The following is a 19,857-nucleotide window of genomic DNA, read 5'->3' as shown; positions in this document are numbered from 1 at the left end:
GATCCAATGTTGCTCCATTATTTATTATTTAATATGGCCTCGCTTGAAGATTGAGACGGCCTGCACTGTATAATACATTAAAATACACGGCCTGCATTATTTATGAGTAAATGCAATTTATTTTCGGCCACAAAGTTTTGATCGTCACTTTTAGTTGAGACGTCTACTTATTGAATTGGTGATTTTGTATTTCACCTTTTGTTGCTTGTGAACTCTTGTGGAGAGCTCTTGTGCCCTCAAATGTTGCGCGTTTTGGAGGAGGAGGAGGAGGAGGAGAAGGGGGCAATAGAATCAGCGCTACAACCGTGGCCTTTGGTTAGAAACACACAAACAAATATAACTTTTCTTCTATCGAAATATGTCAAAGCGTTCCTTTTAAATTTATTCTCGCAATGCCGTCCCCAAAGTAGCGACGTTTCTGCCTGAAATCGGACGCGGAGGGTGCACCTTTGCGCAGAGACCTGGGTTTAATGCCGAGAGGCTCCTCTGGGTGCACAAAGACAGCGGCTCGCAGACGAACTTGTTCAGAGTGAACCGGGGACGCTGGGTAGGCGAGATAAACAACCTTCCGGAACTCGAAGTAGCCCGCGACCGCGTAGCTTAACCTCTTCAAACACACGATCGTCCGACGTTCACGAGGTAAGGACTTGTTTTTCGAGGTACGTTTCAGCCGGACTAGACGGCGGCGCAGCGAGTTAAAAACCCTCCGTTCGCTTTGGCTTCCCGAGCATGGCTGTTTTTGCAGAAAATGGCGTCATCGCCCTCTTGTTTCTGCCTGGCCGCGGCGGGGAGAGGGATAGTTTCGGGGACTTGTAGCAGCCTTTGCGTGCCGCGTTCGCCCCCTCGGAGGTGGGAGTCGCCTGCTGCGGTGTGTTTTATTCAATAATTGCCGGTCAAAACGCGAGATAGTTCGCGGTTTCGCCCGCTAGAAGGACGCGCAAAGATGGAAGGGTCACCGGTCCTGTGCGCCAAGCTGCTTCTTGGAAAAGATGGCACGGAGTCGCAAAACGCAGCGTTTTATATTCCGAATGATGGCATCCTAGCCGGCTCCGCGCTAATTCAAGTGACCGCAGGCGGTTGGGTGATATTACCACGGTGATGGGTGTCTTTGTGGCAGCACGGCACCTTGTCTTTGTGTGTATTTTAGTCCGGTTAGCTCATTTTTACGCCGCACTCCCCGGCCATGCTGCAATCCGAAGGAGAGGCCTCTTTCTCTTTCGGCTCGAAAAGGGGGCATTTTGTACTTAGCTTTTCCCCTTTTGATAGAGTCAAGCTGTCCCATTGTGGCCCAATACGGTGGTGTTTGGGCGGACAATATCGCCGTGTGAAAGGAGATTTTCGGGAATAATGGGGGGCGATGCAAATCGTGCCATGAGAACGGTTACTTGCCCTGCGCTCATGGCTCACTGCTCGCCAGACGAGGACAGCCTCGAATGAGACCCCGAGAAAATTAAAATAAAAGTATCTCGAGTGAATCTCATAGTTTGCACAAAACTGGGGAAGTCCGGCGCTGCGCAACGATTGTGTGGCTGCTGCTTTGCGCAGGGCACAGTGGCAGCAGCTGCTGTAACCGCCGCCACCATTTCGCCGCGATATTTCTGTGTGTGTGTGTGTGTGTGTATGTGCGCGCGCGTGTGAGTGTGTGTGTGTGTGTGTTGGCGAACCTTTTGTAAATAGTTGGGGGACTCTTGCATAAAAGAGCACAATAGTGTTCGCGCGGGCCCTTTATGGCCCGTGAATGCGGTCCTAAGTCTCACACCGGCTGTCCTGTCTCTCCCCCGTCAGCTACGTGCATGCGTCCTAGCACCGGCCACACATCCACCATAGCGAGGCCACTCGGTTTCCCCCGTGTGCCCGCTCCGCTCCTGTAGCCCAAAGTCGCGGACCGATCGAGTGTCGTGGTACCGGGTCGAATTTGGCCAGGGGGGGCTCGCACATCGCTTACCCCGTGCACGGTTTTTTTTATTAAGTTTCCTGAGTTATGCAACCGCATCCCCGCACGGAGCGAACTGCTCGTCCGCCTTTATTTACTCAGCGGATGGATGTTTGCGTGTAACGTGTCAGGGTTTAGACATGTCCCCCACGGCGACGACACGGAATCAGGAAAATATGTCATCTGCAAATCACCCAGTGCCGTTTGCGTCACAGCCCGCGGCCTCGCACACCCATGGGGGGCGATGGAGTTGCAAATGGAGACTGTGTGTGTGTGTGTGCTGACGCTGCCCCAGCTGAAAGGGAACCAATAGACACAGACCCGGGCGGTGAACAATCGCCGTGCGCCTTCCTCTCTCCAGTTGCGATCTGGCTTCTTTTTGGGGGGATCGCCGTGGAAGATCGCGCGGTTTAATTTCGGGATGGTTGTGTTTCCTCGCCCTGCCTGGGATGCGTAAGTGGATGCGCACACGCGCTTGTGAAACCCGCAACGGGCAGGCTCGACAGGCCAGCCGGAGTGGAGTACATCCGCCCGGCTCTCCCTCATGGTGGTCGGTGCATGTGGCGATTGCGGAGTGGCTGGTGAGTGGATTAAGGGTCCCTCCACTGGATCGCGGTGGGACCGTAAAACCGATCCTAACATCGCGGGAAGGGGGAGTTGGCGCTGAAAACACGTTTCGGACACCGGATGCACACTCACTGTTGTTGATGCGTCCATAGCGCGCCACGCGTTTCGGATACGGAGACGAGCATGTCGTTTTATTTTGTTGCGCTTTTGGGCACTGCGCGTGGATTTCATCCGCCACCATGAAAGAGTGAACTTACCCACGGAGCAGAAAGTCCTGAAAGTCCCAAAGTACAAAGAAGATGATTCGGCGAGCACTGGAAACATTTCTAGGATTATGCTGAGGGGGACGGATGCTATTTATATAGGATTGATTTTACCGGTCGATTGGTAACATACTCTTAAACTTCGTAGCGGAAACTGGTTTAAAGATAATACGAGTGAAATGTTTGAATGTGTTAAAGTGCAGTATTATGGCACGCATTGCAGTATCGTATGCTAAACTAGTGCACATGTATAGTGTTTTGATCTGGGCAATTTAATTTGATTGGACATCATTCTAATCTGGCCATGACGTTTTTTTTGTGGCTATATATTTGCATTTAGATGACTTAGTATCCAGTTCCTGTGTGATAAAAATGCTGCCAACTCACTCAGGCAGTGTCTCCACGAATGTTACAGGTGCAGTTCAAACCAAATCAAGGAATAGAGAAAGCTACTTGAAGTATGCTCTCCAATCTAGGTGTTCACCCCAGAAAGCAGCCCTGTTCCTATGGACTTATTTTTTTTCTTTTTTAAAATCAATGAACATTTATGGTTCCATTCAAGGTTCATTAGTGCAACCTTCACGTGGTTGTTTCAAGATATGATTATTTGCCTGGAAACTTGTTTTGCATTGCATATTGACAGAGAACTTGGGTCGACCTAAACTCAAATGTAGAGGTGCCTCACCCGTTCATGCATTGTTTCTTTGTTAATTAATTAGGTTCATTGTGTTGGGTTCATGCCCAACATCTCTTCTAACGCTACAGCACAACTGTTTCTGAGACAATGAAGATGGCCAGTCCAACCTTGAGGAGGAATACGAAAAGGGAACTAGGACATGTGTGTAGATAACAAAGAGCAAAAACAAAACCGACTGATTCCCCTGAAGTTACCGCAATTGGCTTGTGTATTTTAAATACAATACGAGTGTTGTTCCATATTTACAATATCATTAGCGTTCATCCAATTTGCCCTTTTGACCTCGGCTGGGCCTCCTATCATCTTGTGAGCCTTGTGGTGCTCTAATAACCTGAATTCAGCCAGAGTGACTGTTGACTGCAACAGTCTAATGAAGTCACCGTGTGATTCAGTTCCTTTAATGATGTACTGCTGTGTCAGTCACTGAGTCATCATATCCACCCGATGTGCAAAGTTTGGTCCGTCAACTAACCCGTTGACGGACCATAAGCAGTTTTATAAGCAGTCTGGGAGGTAAACAGAAGACGTCGAGCCGGCGAGGACGCCGCAAGAACTGCGTCAGCCCGTCAACAAGCATGGCGGCCGTGGTTGTCCTCCAAGGCCGTGAGTCTCAGAAGCAGCGGCTGTACATTTTTGTGTTGATTTTTGATTCAACACAGAGTGTTAGGATTCCTGCTACGCTGCCACCAAGTGTGTTCTGCTTTGGTTGCGTGGTCAAAGTTCTCAGAGAATCAACCTTAAAACAGCACGTATTTCAATATAGTCAACTTTGCTGCTGCAATGAATTTTTGCAGATGCTAAAAATGTTTCTCTTCCGCCGACTGAATCAGCATTTGTTTCATTTTTTTGTACTTATCAATTTGCACATGCACATATAGAGAATTGTGTGAATGTGCACCCTGCAGGTCTTTCCCTATTTGCATATCAAAACCTGTTCAGAGAATGATTTGTCTTGATTATTATTTGGGAGTTCTCCAAATACAGTGATGTAATATTATTCCCCCACACCAGAAATATCATGCAGCACCGCTGTGTGTTTGTACCTGAGATCACATGTTGTCGTTATTAAGTTCAATAATGTTGTCACATGGGACATTCCAGTCCCCCGCAGTGAGGTTGGACAATATCTGCCACTTACGACTCCCCCAAGTCAGCGGCATTTTATTTTTTCTTGTTTTCGTATATTCACAGTTGTTTGATATACGCCGGTCAGTTAAGTTAAGCTTATCCAACATCCCCAAGTGCTTTCGACCTACGCGGTAAATTTCAGATAGCCGAAGGGTAACGTCTCGTTGGAGGACTCTTGGAAACATAATCGGTGAAGAGGCTGAGGCTCTAGAGAAGAGGAAGTGGTGTTTGCGGCCTCTGACAGGGCAAACAGGGATTTGCCTCCTAAAATAAGAGGTGCTCCCCAAAGGAAAGCGCTCTGACACATTGATGTCTGGTTGGTGTAAACAACATTCTTAATGGATTATCCCCGGCGATGGAGCGCAAAAAAAAAAAAAAGCCGATAAAGTGTGTGACATTGAATCCGATATCATTGGGTGTGTTCGTCAAATATTAAGCTAAGGAAGTAGCACTGTTTCTAAGAAGCATCGGGTCTGTCGATGTTTACATTGGGGAATTATAGATTCAGTTGTTCAGAAGGATAATTGCCTTGTTTTTCTGGCCATAATTTAATATTTTTCGTGATTTGTAAGGCTTCTTTTTCAAATCGCCTGAGGTATTTAAGTTGCATCTCACACCTTCATTTCATGAAGGCTCATATTCTTTTCTTTATTCTTACAATATGTTACCCTGCTCGTCCACGGCTGTCTATCAAGGAATATAAAGCAAAGGAAGGAAGGAATCAATTGTTTTTATTGATCTTGTAGAACAGGGATCTATTTTCTCCCTCACGTTTACTCAGCAGATCATTGGACCTCCAGAACAACGTAATTGTTTCAGTGGATGTGTCGATTCTTAAAACTACAGGTCATGATATCATTTGAAACCAAATAGGATTGATATTCAACATTCCTCCGAATACTTGTTGGCATGTTTTTGTGTTTAGAATAACTTGTCTTTCTAAGTCTGTAGAAAGCCCCCCCCCCCCGCCCCGCCCCCCGCCCCTCCCATTAAGCAGTGAGCGGAGATGAAGGGGTCGGACCATGGATGAGAACCGTGGTCCTCGGCTTGAGTCGACATCGCCGATCTCATTAGCCGAGTCAGAAAAAGGAGTCACTGCTTCACCACCTCGTCTGTCTGTTGCCACGGAAACCGGCGAGTCCCCTGTGTTGGTGTGTGAGTGTATCATTGGCGTATTCGTGTGGCTAAATTTGTTTGTTCTGAACCTTTGTAGTGCATATAGCGGATATAGTGGATTGAACACAACGTTGTGTGAGTTGTCGGCCGGTTGTCCACGCTGAGGCTTTCAGGCTGCGTTCGGGCTTTCGTGAAATTCTATTCAACAAAGTGTTTTGGCTGTTGGTCCCGGGTTGTGTTTTTTCTTAAACAGCACGTACAAGTGATTTAAGAGAATCTGCCGCATACTCTGAATTTTCCCTTAGGTGAGAACCTGTGCAGTAGAGCACAGGATATGTGCCTTCCTTTACCTGTCTGCCTTTAAAACGTCTCAACCCGAGTAAATTTAGAGTCTTAATGTGAAATTGGAATAAATGAAGGATATTAATACCCCTCACTTGTGAATAAGAACCCGAGAGACAACTCTGCATGGAGCAGTAACTCGCATCCAACCTGGATGGAGCAACACATTTCACAGCTTGGAGATTTTCATAGTACCATACATGTATGTATGAATGTGTGTATATATGTGTGTAGCAATATGAAAATCTTCTCCGAAAGCTGCCTCCCCTTAGCACTCTCTCGTGTAGTAACCCCGAGATGAGCTGTGGAGTTTCGCTTCAAGGACTCCGATAATATCGCCAAAAAATGGGATGATGCCAAATCTTACAAACTCATCGAGTGACACATGAACAGCACACAGTCATCGGTGCCAGACGAGCAGTTTGTGCAAAACTCCCAGAAAAAAAACCCTATTTCTGACGCTTGTGTATTTCTGGTTCCTGCCGCTCATTAGTACGACAGGGTGCTAGATCGTATGTCAGCATGCAGGAGGTGGGGCGCTGACCAACACCTTCAACAGGTCATCAGGGTTAATGGAGTAGCACATGAGGTCTATTTTACTTTCAGCTAAGACCAGGGAAGAGTCCTCACCAGAGTCTTCAGACAGCGGAGGGGGGGATCCCTGACAGGAGGAGAAATAATCATCACCTTTGTTGTTCCAACTTATTGTTATTTTTGTTCGATAAGGAACTAAAACCTCTGAATGGGGTTGTTTCTAACTTCCGTAGCCGGACCCTCAGGTCAAAGTCTTAATTCCCCCTCGTAGTTAATGGCGAGTGTTAATCTCCCTCCCTGATATAAATAGAACCTGGAAATGTTCATAATGCATTAGTTTTCCTAGATTTTAAATGATTTTGATTTTATGGTTCCTCCTTAATTAATGGGTTAAGTTAAACCTCCACCTCCAGGAATACGGTCCACAAATTCGTCTCCACCTGCAGCGTCTCTCCTGTGTCTTAACTTTGAGGATGTAGGATGCCACAAGTAGAGAGCAGCGCTCACCGTCTGCTCTCCTGATTCGTGTGTGTCTCCGTCGCAGCAAGTAACCGCTGCTGCCATTTTATGGTACAGTCTGTAATGAATCTTCACTGCTCAAAGCAGATTGTTTGATGTGTGAAACCTCAATTTGAAAGTAAAAAAAGTGTCTTCTTCTTTTTTTCAGAATTCGGGAAAACACATTTTGAGATGTTTTTGTTTTAGGACCATACTGGTGTTATCACATGAATTATACAGCTGTTACCTTAGTGTTCAATTCATCTTTCAAAGGGCATGGAGCTATCCAAGCTTTGTCTTTTCACGCACACAGTGACTTTGTGTTGCCATTGTTTCGGCAAATCATTCGCCGAACCGTTGTAGTTTTTTTTGTAATCATCTGACCTGCCCCCTGTTTAATGAAAAGCCAAGCAGAACCCCCATATATGTGCATGCATTATTGAAACAGCGTGTGACTGCTGTGTGACAGCCTTTGTCATCCTTGTTCCCATATGCTTGTTATCTTGTCTTTTGGAGTCATCAGCAGACTACCAAACTTTTAGGGGGGAAAAAAGAACCTGTAAGTGTGCGTTGTCTCCCTCTGCTGGAGATCAAGTGGAACTACAAATTACCAATGGGAGCATGTGACGTGCCCGCCACACTTTGTTTTCCCTGTCAGTGTTCCTTTACTTCCACTTCCGTTTATTAACCCATCTTTCCATTTCTGTCAGATATTTTCGAATCTGATTTTCCTCACGGTTGTAAGTCACAATAATTGTGTTCTAGTTAGTCTGTTCTAAACTACCGTTGCTTACCTTTTGAAGAAGAAGTGTCATGGTATTTGAATCAAATGTCGATGCCCCCCTTCTCTCATATTTGGCCATTTGTTTTTGTCTCACTTGTCTGATTATTCTAGATGCCCGTAAGTTTAGGACACCTGTCTTATGTCAAACCCAGACTGCAATGAGCACTTCTCACTTGCAGTCGAGATGCTGCATCTCTTCCACTTGGTCAGGTGACCGTGGTGATGGATGACATGACCTTGTGCAACCATGTACACATGTTGTAGAGTTGAGGCTGCTCAGGATGACGTAGTGCTACTAAATCATGTTGTATTTAACAAGTGGAGTGTCAGGTGCTCTTGGCTCTTAGACTGAGCCGATTCCTGGACCTCCACTAGAGGGCAGCCTCAAACACCACTTCACCACTGATGGTGTCACATAAATCCGAACCAATGAAATAAATGTCCAGGTGCAATAGTGGGGCTCATTATAAAGAGGACGGCTCATAGACTACTCATACAAGTGCTGTTTTGAATGCAACATCATGAAAACTGCATGTTGGCGACAATAGTACTTTTTGTTTTGTTTTTATGTATATATTTTGAATGCAGATGCACTCTACAGAACGATGTGAGGTCCCCTATGGAAAGAACACAAATACCATGCGCAATTGTGTTTGCTAGTAATGCCAGAGTACTCACTAGTGGGCCTCAAACCCAGTTAGGAGGGAGGGGGGAGGGGGGGGGGGTCGTGGTAACTACCAGCAATATGACAAGCAGCCAAATTAGCATTCTGTGAAACCATTGCTGTGACCTTTTTGAAAATAACATTCTCACTAATACGCAAGGACACTAACAGATGTATGAGAGGCTCATTTTCCTTTGCAGGCTTTAACATTGTTACTGTCAAATTTGAGTGTTTCTTTAAGATGTGTTTTATGTTATTGTCAATCAATCATTCTATAGTGTATTACGCTACATTACAAGTAAATGCCTTGGGAAAAAATATAAGTTCTTCTAATGCAGAGTGGCTACTGTCAGTGATATACCATTCAATTATTGATCTGTTATTGTGTTGGCTGTACTTAAAGATGGAGTCATTCTTTACAACTACTTGGCCTACTCTCTGATTGTTTACTCTGTTATGGAGGATTTTTAATTTATAACTATTTACACCTGTTTTATAATAGCTGCAAGCACAGTATTTTTTGTGAAATGTAGTGAGGTCAAATATAAGGTAACATAAGGAGCTCAAGTAAAGTATAAGTACCTAAAAATGAATGAATGTTCTGAGTTGCTTTTCACTTGCAGTGTTGAGAGAAGGCATGTCTGTTAACGTCATCTCTGCTTTTACAACCTGACCCGTGGGACTCCAATAATGTGCTGTACACCCATTGTTTCCTCTTTTTGTCCTTGAAGTAATGCAACAGCTAGCCTGCCACACATAAACATGCGCACACTAACAGCAGCTCGGCCTGTTAATGTTCATGCACACAGAGCAAAGATGAGATATGAAAGGCCGCTGCCATTTCTTCTCTATTCGTATATTTTGAGTTACACTCCCAAACAAACATTCAATATGTTTCAGACCTACATCCAGCAGCAGCTGTATTAACACTGATGTGGGTTGTTGTTGTTGCAGGTTGCGGGAGTGTGCCGGGGGGGTAGCGCGTGCTGCAGCGGGCCGCTCTTGGCAACATGGTGAAGGTCCAGAAGTCCACTCGGAGGAAGAGCTCCCACTGTCTCCGCAGACTGGAGGTACTGCAAAAACGGCCACTGCAATGCCTTGAATGTCATGTTCTTGTGCCCCCTACCCTTTACCTTTTGTGAGGGGAAATCAATCTGGGCTCAAACTCTGGGACACACAAGGAAGGCACCCTACTGAGAAACATTCACATACCCACCTTGTAGGAAGCACTTACAGTGTGTCATGTAGTATTTTTTCTTTTTAGGATCATAATATTACCACCAGAGAGTGAGATTTTACTTTGATACGAGATACATTCCATTTGGAAGGAATAGTCAATACTAGCTCTGAATATTAGCACTGTTTTCTTTACTGTTTCATTGAGCAGTGAGCGGCGCATCCACTGACTGTAATCTGAACCGCTTTCATCATTTGTGCTCGCCGTTTTCCAATAAAAAACAAAGTGGGTTATAAACAGCTGATTGATTCACCGGCCAATTCATACGCCGACAGAACATGTGGCTCTTCCTCACGTCTTTTAGTTTTGTACAATCAAGATGTTGATGTTTTGTTACCCTAGTAATAGACATTTTAAGGTTTGAATGAATTAGGTACCGTTTTTTCTCTTCAAATCTCAAACTTTCCTGAAGAGACTCATCCACTGGTAAAACGTGTGTGTGTGTGTTGCACTGCACAGATGGGTTCGCTGAGCATGTGTAACAAACCGCCGCGCTGTCTAATGGTGACTGCATTATGCCGCGGTTCGCACAGTGTGTTTGAGACCCGCGGCCCACTTGTCCTCGCCGACGTGCCGTAATGGTTCAGAACAGTCATTTGTCCCTGTTCAAGGGCAGCGGGAACACGCGGAGTGAGGGAGACGGACGCAGAGGGGAAATGAGGATAGATTGGTGGGTGGGAAAGGAGAAAGGATCAGGAGGGGGGGTCTCGTGGAGAGTCACAGCTACACACACACACACGACACACTCCGAAGACAGATGTATATGCGCCCACGAAGAGTTGGTGGGGAGTCACTTATCTGCTGAAGGGTGGCTCAGCGCGACAAGGTTAATGTCCTCCTACACCATCTCTGGGTGCATGGAAGACAATCAGATGCACGCACACACACACACACACATACACACACGCTCACTCTCACCTGCTGTGAGGGCTCATTTTGCCCACTGATATGGATTCCTTTTTTCTTTTTGTGGAGATTAATTCAATGATGGGCACACTTACCTCCCTTAGATTTATGCCAGTATGTATTCATTCATCCCTGATCATTTTTCTTTTAGAATATTGTGTGTGTGTGTCTTTGTGTGTTTTTTAATGCGTTTGTCGCTTTAGCTACATTTTCCGTGTCACTCTCTCGCTTCTGACGTTGGCGCCCTCTAGTGGCAGCATGAAGAACGCACTTACTGAGGCAGACAGTCTCTCGCTTCCCTCAGCACCAACCGATTGGGACCAGGGCCTCTTGGAGGAATTGACTGAAAGCACCACATAGACTACATCACATACCCCTCCAAATGCGTTGGGGTCCGGCTAGGAGGGGGTTAAACTTCCCCACGTCTGTATCTTTGCTAAATGTCCAGGCGGTCATTTTAGCGCAGCACTGCCTAGAGCATTAGAAGTTTGGTTTTAGTCTGAGGCTTGGTGCTCTTTTTCCACAGCTGCATTACTATCGCCATCGCAGGTTGTGTGTTGCTTGGTAACTGTAGGTGCGATCACGTCTCAAGCACCGTGGATGAAATTCTGAAAAAACGACTCATCATTGTGCTTCTGTAGTTCATGTTTCCATGTCTGGTTTTGGTCCCACAGAGTACCGGCCAGACTGAGATGGAGGAAAGCCCGCCCCGGTCGGACAGCCAGCATCCGGCAAAGGAGGAGCCCCGAGGGGAAGACCAGTCCGCTGACCGAGCCCAGCCCCAGACCTCGGCCCCGGTCGAGCCACTGCCGGAGAGCGCGGACCAGAACGAGACCCCGATGGAGGTCCAGGAGAAGGGCGACGCCGCGGCCCAGCTACAGGCCAAACCCCTGTGGAAGCCCATCCCGCCTCTGATGCCCGAGGCGAACGGGAGCAGTACCGCCAAGACCCGGGACCAGATCTGCCAGACCGAGGAGTGGCTTCAGCACACCGGCTCCGGTCATAACACAGGTGGGTAAAGGTCTCTGCCCGCTTGGTCTGTAAGAGCATCAGAGTGGGACCGGCTGTGTGAATCCGCTGGAGATCAAACGGTGGGTGTGTCAAGAAATGGAAACCCAAGGAGGCAAACGCGTCAAACACCGACACATAAGTTGCGGGAAATTAATCCTGTTTCAGCCTTCATTTTGGAAGGTTCACCCTTGTCTTTCCAAAAAATCAACACAGCCTGAGAGGAGTGATACTGTTTGAATGAATGCAATGCTATCAGCGGTGAGACTCTGTTCCCATATGAAAATGGTGCCGGCCACACCCGTTTCTCCTAGCTTGATCTTCTCTTCAATCTACCGTCTGTCTGCACATTTTGATTCATTCCCTCAGTTGACGGCCAGTGCGCTTCATGACCCTGAAGCCAAGCTATCACATGGATATTGGATTATAAAATCTACGACATGGATATTAAAGCTGAAACTACAATGATGTAATGTTAGGCTACCCACATTAGCCTCTGCTTCTCTTTCATCGCGTTGGAAACAAACGCCGACGACTTTATTCAGATGTAAATCCGAGCTGTGGGTTCATTGCCTTGAGTTAATTTCTAGCAGCGCTTCTAAGGAAGGCTTCTCTTATAGTAAAAGTAGGCCGTTTGTATGGACTGATGTTTCTCATTGGCTGATCTCTGACACTGTCGCAGAAGGGGGGGAAGGTGGCGAGGTCAGCGGGTCGCTGACCCGCTCCGCTCGGATTATAGCAGCCTGCCTAGGAAGAGATGTGGGTTGGGGGCAGGGAGAACACATTCTGTCACACATTCATACATAATCTCTCTCTCTCTCTCTCTCTCTCTCTCCCCGTCAGACCCACACATTGGCAACTCTTTCTGTCTGCCTCCCAGTGTGTCAGTTCGCCTGCTGCTCTTTCTTTCGTTCTGTCAACAAACAGACCTATTTACGCACACGCACACAGTGTGATGTTGCACTGCTTACCTTGCAGTATGGGTTTGTGTTCATTTAAACATTTAGGGGCTGTTAACGCCCTAGTTTACAATTACGATTAGAACAAAACCCAATGAAAGAAATCAGAGAATGAATTCTTTAAATCAAATGTATATGCTGGCATTAATTCAGGCCGCAAGGTCCACAACATGTCGACGGTGAGCAGGCAGCTCGGCGCTAACGGCGCTAACAGTGCAAAACGCGGCGGGGGGGCCGAGCTAACGATGTTTACCACAGGGGGGAGGGGGTTGTGTTAAGCCTCCGTGACGACGGCGTCAGCCGGGGCCCAATTATCGTCTGTAAGTGACGTGTGAGAGCCCCGAGTTAACCAGCAGGACACGCTCACGTGCACTAACATGCAGTGAAAAGCACCAAGGAACTTGATAAAAGCACGCACACACACACACACACACACACACACAGGGGGAAAGTGCTCAGTTAGGCATATTCCACCATGTCTTTGCATTACAAATAGCTGAACGTGGCTCTATTAATATTCCGGCTGATCCTTCATTAAAGCACACGGTCGTCTGACAGGGCTGTGATAAGTGTGTTTTTCAAAAGGTGTGTTTCCCCTTCCATTATATTAGGGGCACCGTCCCTTGAAAAAGTCTGGAATAAAAAATAAAAAAGTTTAAAGTTGTAAACTCCTCCTTGACACTGAAAACCGAACAAACAGCACATTTGTCACAGCTGGAAAATGGTTTTATTCTGCGTTTTGTCCCCCGAAATGACTGTCATAAAGTGTTAGCAATTAGACGTAGCTGTTAAAGTGAACACAAACTCAAATAGCAACATCTAATGCATGAAAATGGTAATGAGAGCACTTTGCCTCCCTGTAATCCATTTTAGTGTCCCAAGGAGACAAGGCAGCATATCATATCCCAAATGCAGCAGTCAAAGTAATCAGAATTAAATCCTTTTTTTCCAAAACATTTCTGCAATGCACCAAATAAATAGGTAACAATAACTATAACCATTTATTTGAACAATTGTTTTTTTGTCGTGCTTTGCAACCCTCCTTTTTTGTGTGTGTGCATACTGTAGCTGGGCGCTAGTGAGGTCAGAGTGAAAGTCTCGTACAGGCCTCGGTGTGTATTCTTAAAGCACACCGCATTGTACTTAGTGATTCCCCCAGGTGACGGTGTGTTTCTCCCGGTCTGTCGTCCTGCGGCGGGATTACACCCTGGCTTTCACCGAAATGCAATCTGTGTGACTCTGTCGCTCTCCAGGTCTCTGTGTGGAGCCCGGAGATCCTCCTCTGCTCCAGCAGCCTCTGCAGACCTCCAAATCCGGGATCCAGCAGATAATCGAATGCTTCCGCTCAGGTTAGTGTCCGTGGGTTTTTAAAACATGTATTATTAGCTGACTTTAATGTCCCATCTTTACTTAATGAAAAGGGAAGTATCTTCCCTCCCTGTAGTTTATGAATGATTTTGAACTGTTTCTACAGGGTAACGTGTCTTGTAAAGCTAATCGCCTCTGCTCTTCTCCGGCTCTCAGGCACCAGCCAGCTGAAACACATGCTGCTGAGGGAGGTGGACACCATCTTTGAGTGCAAACTGTGTCGCAGTCTGTTCAGAGGCCTGCCCAACCTCATCACGCACAGGGAGTACTACTGCCTACCCCGGCTGCCCGAACCCGACGGTCAGTGGCGCAAATGTTAAAAAAAGATTACATCCACACTTCTGTCTACCAAAGATCTTATAAATCTTATAAATTGATAATGCAATGAGCTGAAGACAGATCTGTAGAGATCACATGAAACACACACACACACACACACACACACACACACACACACGCACGGTTTTGCCTGCACGCAAACAAACCTGTGTGCAGAATCATTGACTACAGTTAACTTCTCCGCAGGCTTCTCTACATTATGGCATCATATTCTTCCACTCCAGGATGTCTCGTAGCCATCTGTCTCTGTTATTCTCCTCTTATTGCCTCTGTCTGCGCACGGCCCTCCTTCATTCCTTTGCACATTGCGTGTGAGCTTGCGTGCACATTGTGACACGTCGAATCACTCCGCTAACTCAAAGTGCAGTTTTTCTCTTTAGTCTCCACATATCACTGAGGAAATCGACTTGGATCTGCCGGCATTTGTGTTTAATCTGCTTCTGATTAGCTAAAGTCCCCACAAGTCCATTCTTTGCTGCTTAGAAGCGTTAGGTTTGGGACTCAGGGAAAGGATGAAGCTTAGGAGACTCATCGTTTAATTTCTCCTTCTCAGCTCTCCTCTCCTCCTAATAGAGAAATCAATGTTGACAAAAGCAGTGCATTACATTTTGAACAGTTGAAATCACTTTAGGGATTGTTGTTGTAAAAAATAAATTGTGCTCCTTCCCATCTTCTTTCTACCTGATTGTGGTTTTAATGAAATTGTCCTTTGGCTTAATTGTTTTCAATGAAGAGTCCATTACCTGTGAAATTGTATAGTAATATTATAGTTGATGAATGTCTGAATTATGTCTGCATTTATTGTGTGGTACTGGATAAACACAATGTCTTTTCTTTTGCAAACACTCGATTCTTCATCCCGACAGTGCAGCCGCACTGACTCCAGTGATTTGTGTTTTTAAACTGCCTGAAAATCCAGTTGTTCTGTTGTAAATAATTGAATGAAATAAACTGGCAAATTCACCGAGTGAGGAATGTCGACACAGAGGAAGCTAAAAGAAAGTCTTGTGCAACGTGTGGACACAATATTGTCACTTACACAAACTAAACTTTTAATGCTTGCTTTTATTTATTCTGATTTATTCATCCTCTTTGTCCTCCCTAGGTTCATCGGGTGATGACAGACATAGTGTGGTCATGAAGGAGTTATCGGAGGTATATCCCAGAGTGCCAGACTACGTGGTCCGACTGGAGCCCATTCGGACTACGAACAAGGCCGTGTTCCAGTACCTCGCCACGGAGGAGGAGCTGGCCAGGTTCCCGTCGCACACGCCCAGGTTGGTGGAATGCGTGACATTTTTTTTAGGCTCCTCTCAGCCGCCCTACCCCCCACCCCCCCCCCCCGTGTCTCGACCGTTTGTCTCAACAAACTCCCTTTCACAGTGCCAGAGAGAGTCCAGTGGCATGGGACGGGGAATCGCTGGAGGGCGGCGACAGCAACCAGCCGAGTCAGCTCGGGGTGCCGGAGAGCCACTGCAGCCCGGGGCAGAAGAGGTGGGAGGCCGAGGAGGAAGCGGCGGCGAAAGAGGAGCCGCCGAAGCCCGAGGACGAGGGCTCCACTAGCGGGGTAGGTAGGTGACGGGCGGTCAGGAAGCGCCGGAGACAAAGTGAGGTGAACGTGGAAAGGCACAACGGTGCGTTCCGAGAGGCCGAATGTTCATCCGATGATCCACATTGCCTCGTTGGGGTCAATCAACGTCTCTCTTCTCGGTCCCACACCCCCCTCCTCCACGTCCAGGTTGAGGACGTGACCATATCCTGCTGTCTGTGCGGTCTGGAATTCAACTCGCGGCGCAGCATCAGACGCCACTGTCGCAAAGTGCACCAGAACAAGCTGGAGGAGCTGAGGAAGTTCACGGAGACGCGCACGGTTCCGACCAGCCTGCTGTCTATGGTGAAAGGTACATGAATACGAGGCAGAGGAGATATTAATTTAAGAGGTTTACATATTAAACTTAATTGTATTGACAATAACAAACAGTAATGGTCGTATTAAATCGTTGATTAATCAAGACAAACTGCCTTAATCTAAAATGACATGTCATTACATTGGATGAGGTGATATTATAAGAAGTTATAGGGACTCATGCCGTTGTTACTTATATGCTCAATATTCATTAATAGGGGGGGAGGATCAGGTCGTCGGTATCTAAAACCTGGGATCTGCTTAATTTCTATTTGAGCTTTTCAAAAGAACCCTTTACGATATCAATGGTTGTTGTTGTTGATGATGAAGGAGGTCGTCCGAGGACACTCAGCACGCCCACGGGAAAATCCTGCCCAGTGTGTTTCAAAAGCTTCGCCACTAAAGCAAACGTGCGTCGCCATTTCGACGAGGTGCACCGCGGCCTACGGAGGGACGCCATCACACCCAGCATTGCTTCGCGCCCCGGCCAGCCTTTCTCCCTGGAGGTCACGCCCCCCCGGAAGAGCAACGCCTCCTCTCCAACGCGCAGCGGCAGCTCCAAGTCCACGCCGGTGATCTCCAGAGCGACGCCTACCGACCACAGCCAGTCCAAACCTCAGAGTCAGGCGCCTGCCACGCCGGCGGCGCCCCCGCCCTCGAGCCGCTGCGCGCTCTGCAAGAGGACGTACAGCTCTCAGGTCAGTTTGTAGTCTTAAAAGTCACACTGAAGTACCTTCTGCATCTTCTTAAAGTGGTTGCAATAATTGCGATACTTTTTTTTTTTTTTTTTAAATGTGTTTCAGCTCATGTTGAAGAGGCACATGCGTATCGTCCACAAAATATACAGCGCCAAAAGTAACAAGTCCGCGCCCACGCCGCCCCCCTCGGCTCCAGCAGCCGCCCCCAACAGCATCGCCGCCAACGTGGGCCCAGGCAACAATGTCCGGGTTAAAGAAGAGGCGGTGAAAGAGGAGGCGGAGAAACCTTCGGACGAAGAAGACGACTTCGACAGCAGTCCCGCCCCGTCCCCCGCCCAGAGCGCCGCGTTGGCCAAAGGCGTTTCCATGGCACCCAACGCCATGAAGGTGAAGGAAGCGGAGGCCCCGTCGAGCCCAAAGACCACGCCGTCGTTGTTGTCGTCGTCGACGTCGTCGTCGTCCACATCGCGCGGCGCCGGCAGCCTCCCCAAAACCACCAAACTGTCGGTGGGCTTTGACTTCAAGCAGCTCTTCTGCAAGCTGTGCAAGCGGCAGTTCAGCTCGCGGCAGAACCTCACGAAGCACATCGAGCTGCACACGGACGGCAACGACATCTTCATCAAGTTCTACCGCTGCCCCCTCTGCCGCTACGAGTCGCGGCGCAAGCGCGACGTCCTGCGCCACGTCACGGTGGTCCACAAGAAGACCTCGGCGTACCTCGGGAAGATCATGCCCAAGCTGGAGAGCCGCGCGGTGAAGCGGCTCGCCGAGGCCGTCCTCAACAGCACGTCCCCGAACAAGAGGCCGAGCGGCGCCGTCAAGGAGGAGGTGAACGGGCGCCACGTGTCCTCGTCCTCCTCGTCCTCGTCCCCCTCGCCGCCCGTCACTCGCAAGCAGGACGGCTCCACGGCCGCCGCGACCACCTCGTCGTCGTCGTCCTCCTCTTCTTCCTCCTCTTCCTCCTCCTCCGCCTCCTCTGTCCAGCCGCCGGCGCCCGTCACCAGGAAGCAGCAGGAGCTGTCCCTGCAGGCGGCGTCCCCTCCCGTCACCCGAAAGCAGGAGCGGCAGCAGACCCTGCAGCCTCGTCCCATCAGCCCCCCGCTGACCCGCCGCAGTGAGAAACACACACAACAGCGCAACTCCTCCTCCGCCTCGCCTCAGACCCCAAACACTCGGCGGCACGACGCCCCGTCGGAGAGCAGCGGCGCGGCGTCCTCCACCGAGGTCAGAGTGACCAAGAACTTCTCCCTCCACGCCTGCGACCAGTGTGGACGGGCCTTTGCCAAGAAGGTATGGGATTATTATTTTATTATTTTTAACACTTATATGAATCTCCTCTTTTAAAAGCAACTGTTGAGTAACTTGAACCCAAAACATATTTATTAAGTAAATCAATATTTTAGTCAGGTGAAACAAGTTTAGACGCCTGGGATATTTAGATATTTTTCCCTTTTTTGTAAAGGCCCATAAAACTAAATTAATCAATCTCAATAAACGTGGGGCTTGCATCTATTGAGACGTCGGCTACTTTACGATGTTCTGTATTCTTTTCTTCCCCCTCTCAGCTGTACCTGGAGTCTCACAAGCGCAGTCATCGCAACGCGGTGACGGCGGCCGCCAGCAGAAGGAAAGGAGTCAGCACCCGCTCAAAGTCCCTGGTCTGGTGAAACGCCCACTGTAAGAGCGCCGAGGGTCCCCCCCTTGCCCCCGCCCTCCACACTGTCGACTTGTCATCCTACCGCTTTGCTCTCTTATTTTCTCTGTCGCTCCGGATTCCTTCTTCTTGTTTTTCTCACAGTGCGTGTGTGTGTGTGTGTGTGTGTGTATGTGTGTGTGTGAGTACCGCTCCCCAGAGCAAAGATGAGACACCACAAACACTCTGCAGGCGTTAATTGACCGCTAAGCACGTCTTTGCCAGATGTTTCATGCGCCCCCCTCTCCCTCCCCTGCGCCCCCCCTGGCTAACCTTCCCGTGTGTCACACTGCTGTTAGACAATTGAAACAGCAGTGTGACAATTGTTTACTTTTCGCTTCCGGATCTTTTCTTTCACTGTTTTTCCTTTTGTTCTCCTGCGTCACTCATCGCTCTTCTTCTTCTCCTCTCTGCTCGCAGGCCGCTTGGAGACGACGGGCCAGCGAGCCTCCAGTGATGAAGAAGCCAATCAAAACTTCAAATCGGGAAAATAACGGATGGCTGGAGCGAGCGAGCACAGAACAGAGATGAAAGGAGCAAATAAAAGGATTACGATACAGGAATGAAGTTCAAAGGAGTTCCACCTTTTGCTCACGAGGCAAATCTATAGTTGGTTTCATGAAGTTTTTTTTTCTTTTTTTGTATAGTTCATTATGAAGCCAGCCAGCTAGCTGGACGGCGGCGCTGCTATCCACAGAGAGACTTTAGCTAGAAGAAGATTCCCTGCTACTGTATAAAGTATATTTACCTACAACGCCATGTATATAGATCCGAAGGCAGATGGCTGATTTGTACTGCTTTGCTCGTGGCAGCAAGGGATGAAGGCAGAGTGTGTGTGTGTGTGTGTGTGTGTGTGTGTGTGTGTGTGTGTGTGTGTGTGTGTGTGTGTGTGTGTGTGTGTGTGTGTGTGTGTGTGAGAGAGAGTGTGGGAAATCAACTGGAAACTTAATTTTTGAATCTTTTTCATCTTCTATTTGACAAAATCAGAATTTGGTTGGACCCTTTTGCTCCCAAACAGATACACCTACAAGCTGTTTATAACTTTTCCGTATATTCACAACCTATGTAGTGTTTTAGAGTTGCTCAACACTATGGCTGATAAACAGATGATTCATTTTACCCCTTCCCTTTCATTTTCCCTGACAGTCAAAAGACTTTCAATCCAACAGAATAACTGCTTTCACCTATAAAGAAGTGCCACTCGCCTCACGTTACTT

General features: G+C 47.8%; 1 protein-coding gene across 2 annotated transcripts; it reads left to right on the top strand.

Annotated features, from left to right (window-relative positions):
* Positions 1 to 390: 390 nt before the first annotated feature.
* On the top strand, positions 391 to 19,550 carry znf800b (zinc finger protein 800b). Of its 2 annotated transcripts, none has more exons than XM_037461797.2 (12): positions 391 to 639; positions 9,481 to 9,596; positions 11,344 to 11,680; positions 13,890 to 13,985; positions 14,161 to 14,304; positions 15,449 to 15,620; positions 15,727 to 15,910; positions 16,082 to 16,244; positions 16,580 to 16,947; positions 17,053 to 18,237; positions 18,513 to 18,624; positions 19,061 to 19,550. In XM_037461797.2, exons 2-11 carry the CDS (start codon positions 9,537 to 9,539, stop codon positions 18,612 to 18,614), a joined length of 2,811 nt encoding a protein of 936 aa, XP_037317694.2. In that variant the 5' UTR covers positions 391 to 639; positions 9,481 to 9,536; the 3' UTR covers positions 18,615 to 18,624; positions 19,061 to 19,550. The 2 variants fall into 2 exon arrangements, with proteins under 2 accessions (XP_037317694.2, XP_037317697.2); XM_037461800.2 differs by lacking the exon at positions 391 to 639 and adding an exon at positions 5,597 to 5,739.
* The last annotated feature ends 307 nt before the right edge of the window (positions 19,551 to 19,857 follow it).

This window comes from Pungitius pungitius, chromosome 2 (genome assembly GCF_949316345.1).
Source record: "Pungitius pungitius chromosome 2, fPunPun2.1, whole genome shotgun sequence".
Lineage (NCBI taxonomy): Eukaryota > Metazoa > Chordata > Actinopteri > Perciformes > Gasterosteidae > Pungitius > Pungitius pungitius.
Note: the sequence above shows the minus strand (reverse complement) of the source record. Positions and strands in the feature narration are given on the sequence as shown.

Bases quoted from the DNA above. Each gene is read 5' to 3' on its own strand.
- znf800b (XM_037461797.2), top strand. From the start codon at position 9,537: ATGGTGAAGGTCCAGAAGTCCACTCGGAGGAAGAGCTCCCACTGTCTC. The intron at 13,986-14,160 runs GTTAGTGTCCGT...TCCGGCTCTCAG, and splicing joins AATCGAATGCTTCCGCTCAG to GCACCAGCCAGCTGAAACAC. The intron at 14,305-15,448 runs GTCAGTGGCGCA...TGTCCTCCCTAG, and splicing joins CCGGCTGCCCGAACCCGACG to GTTCATCGGGTGATGACAGA.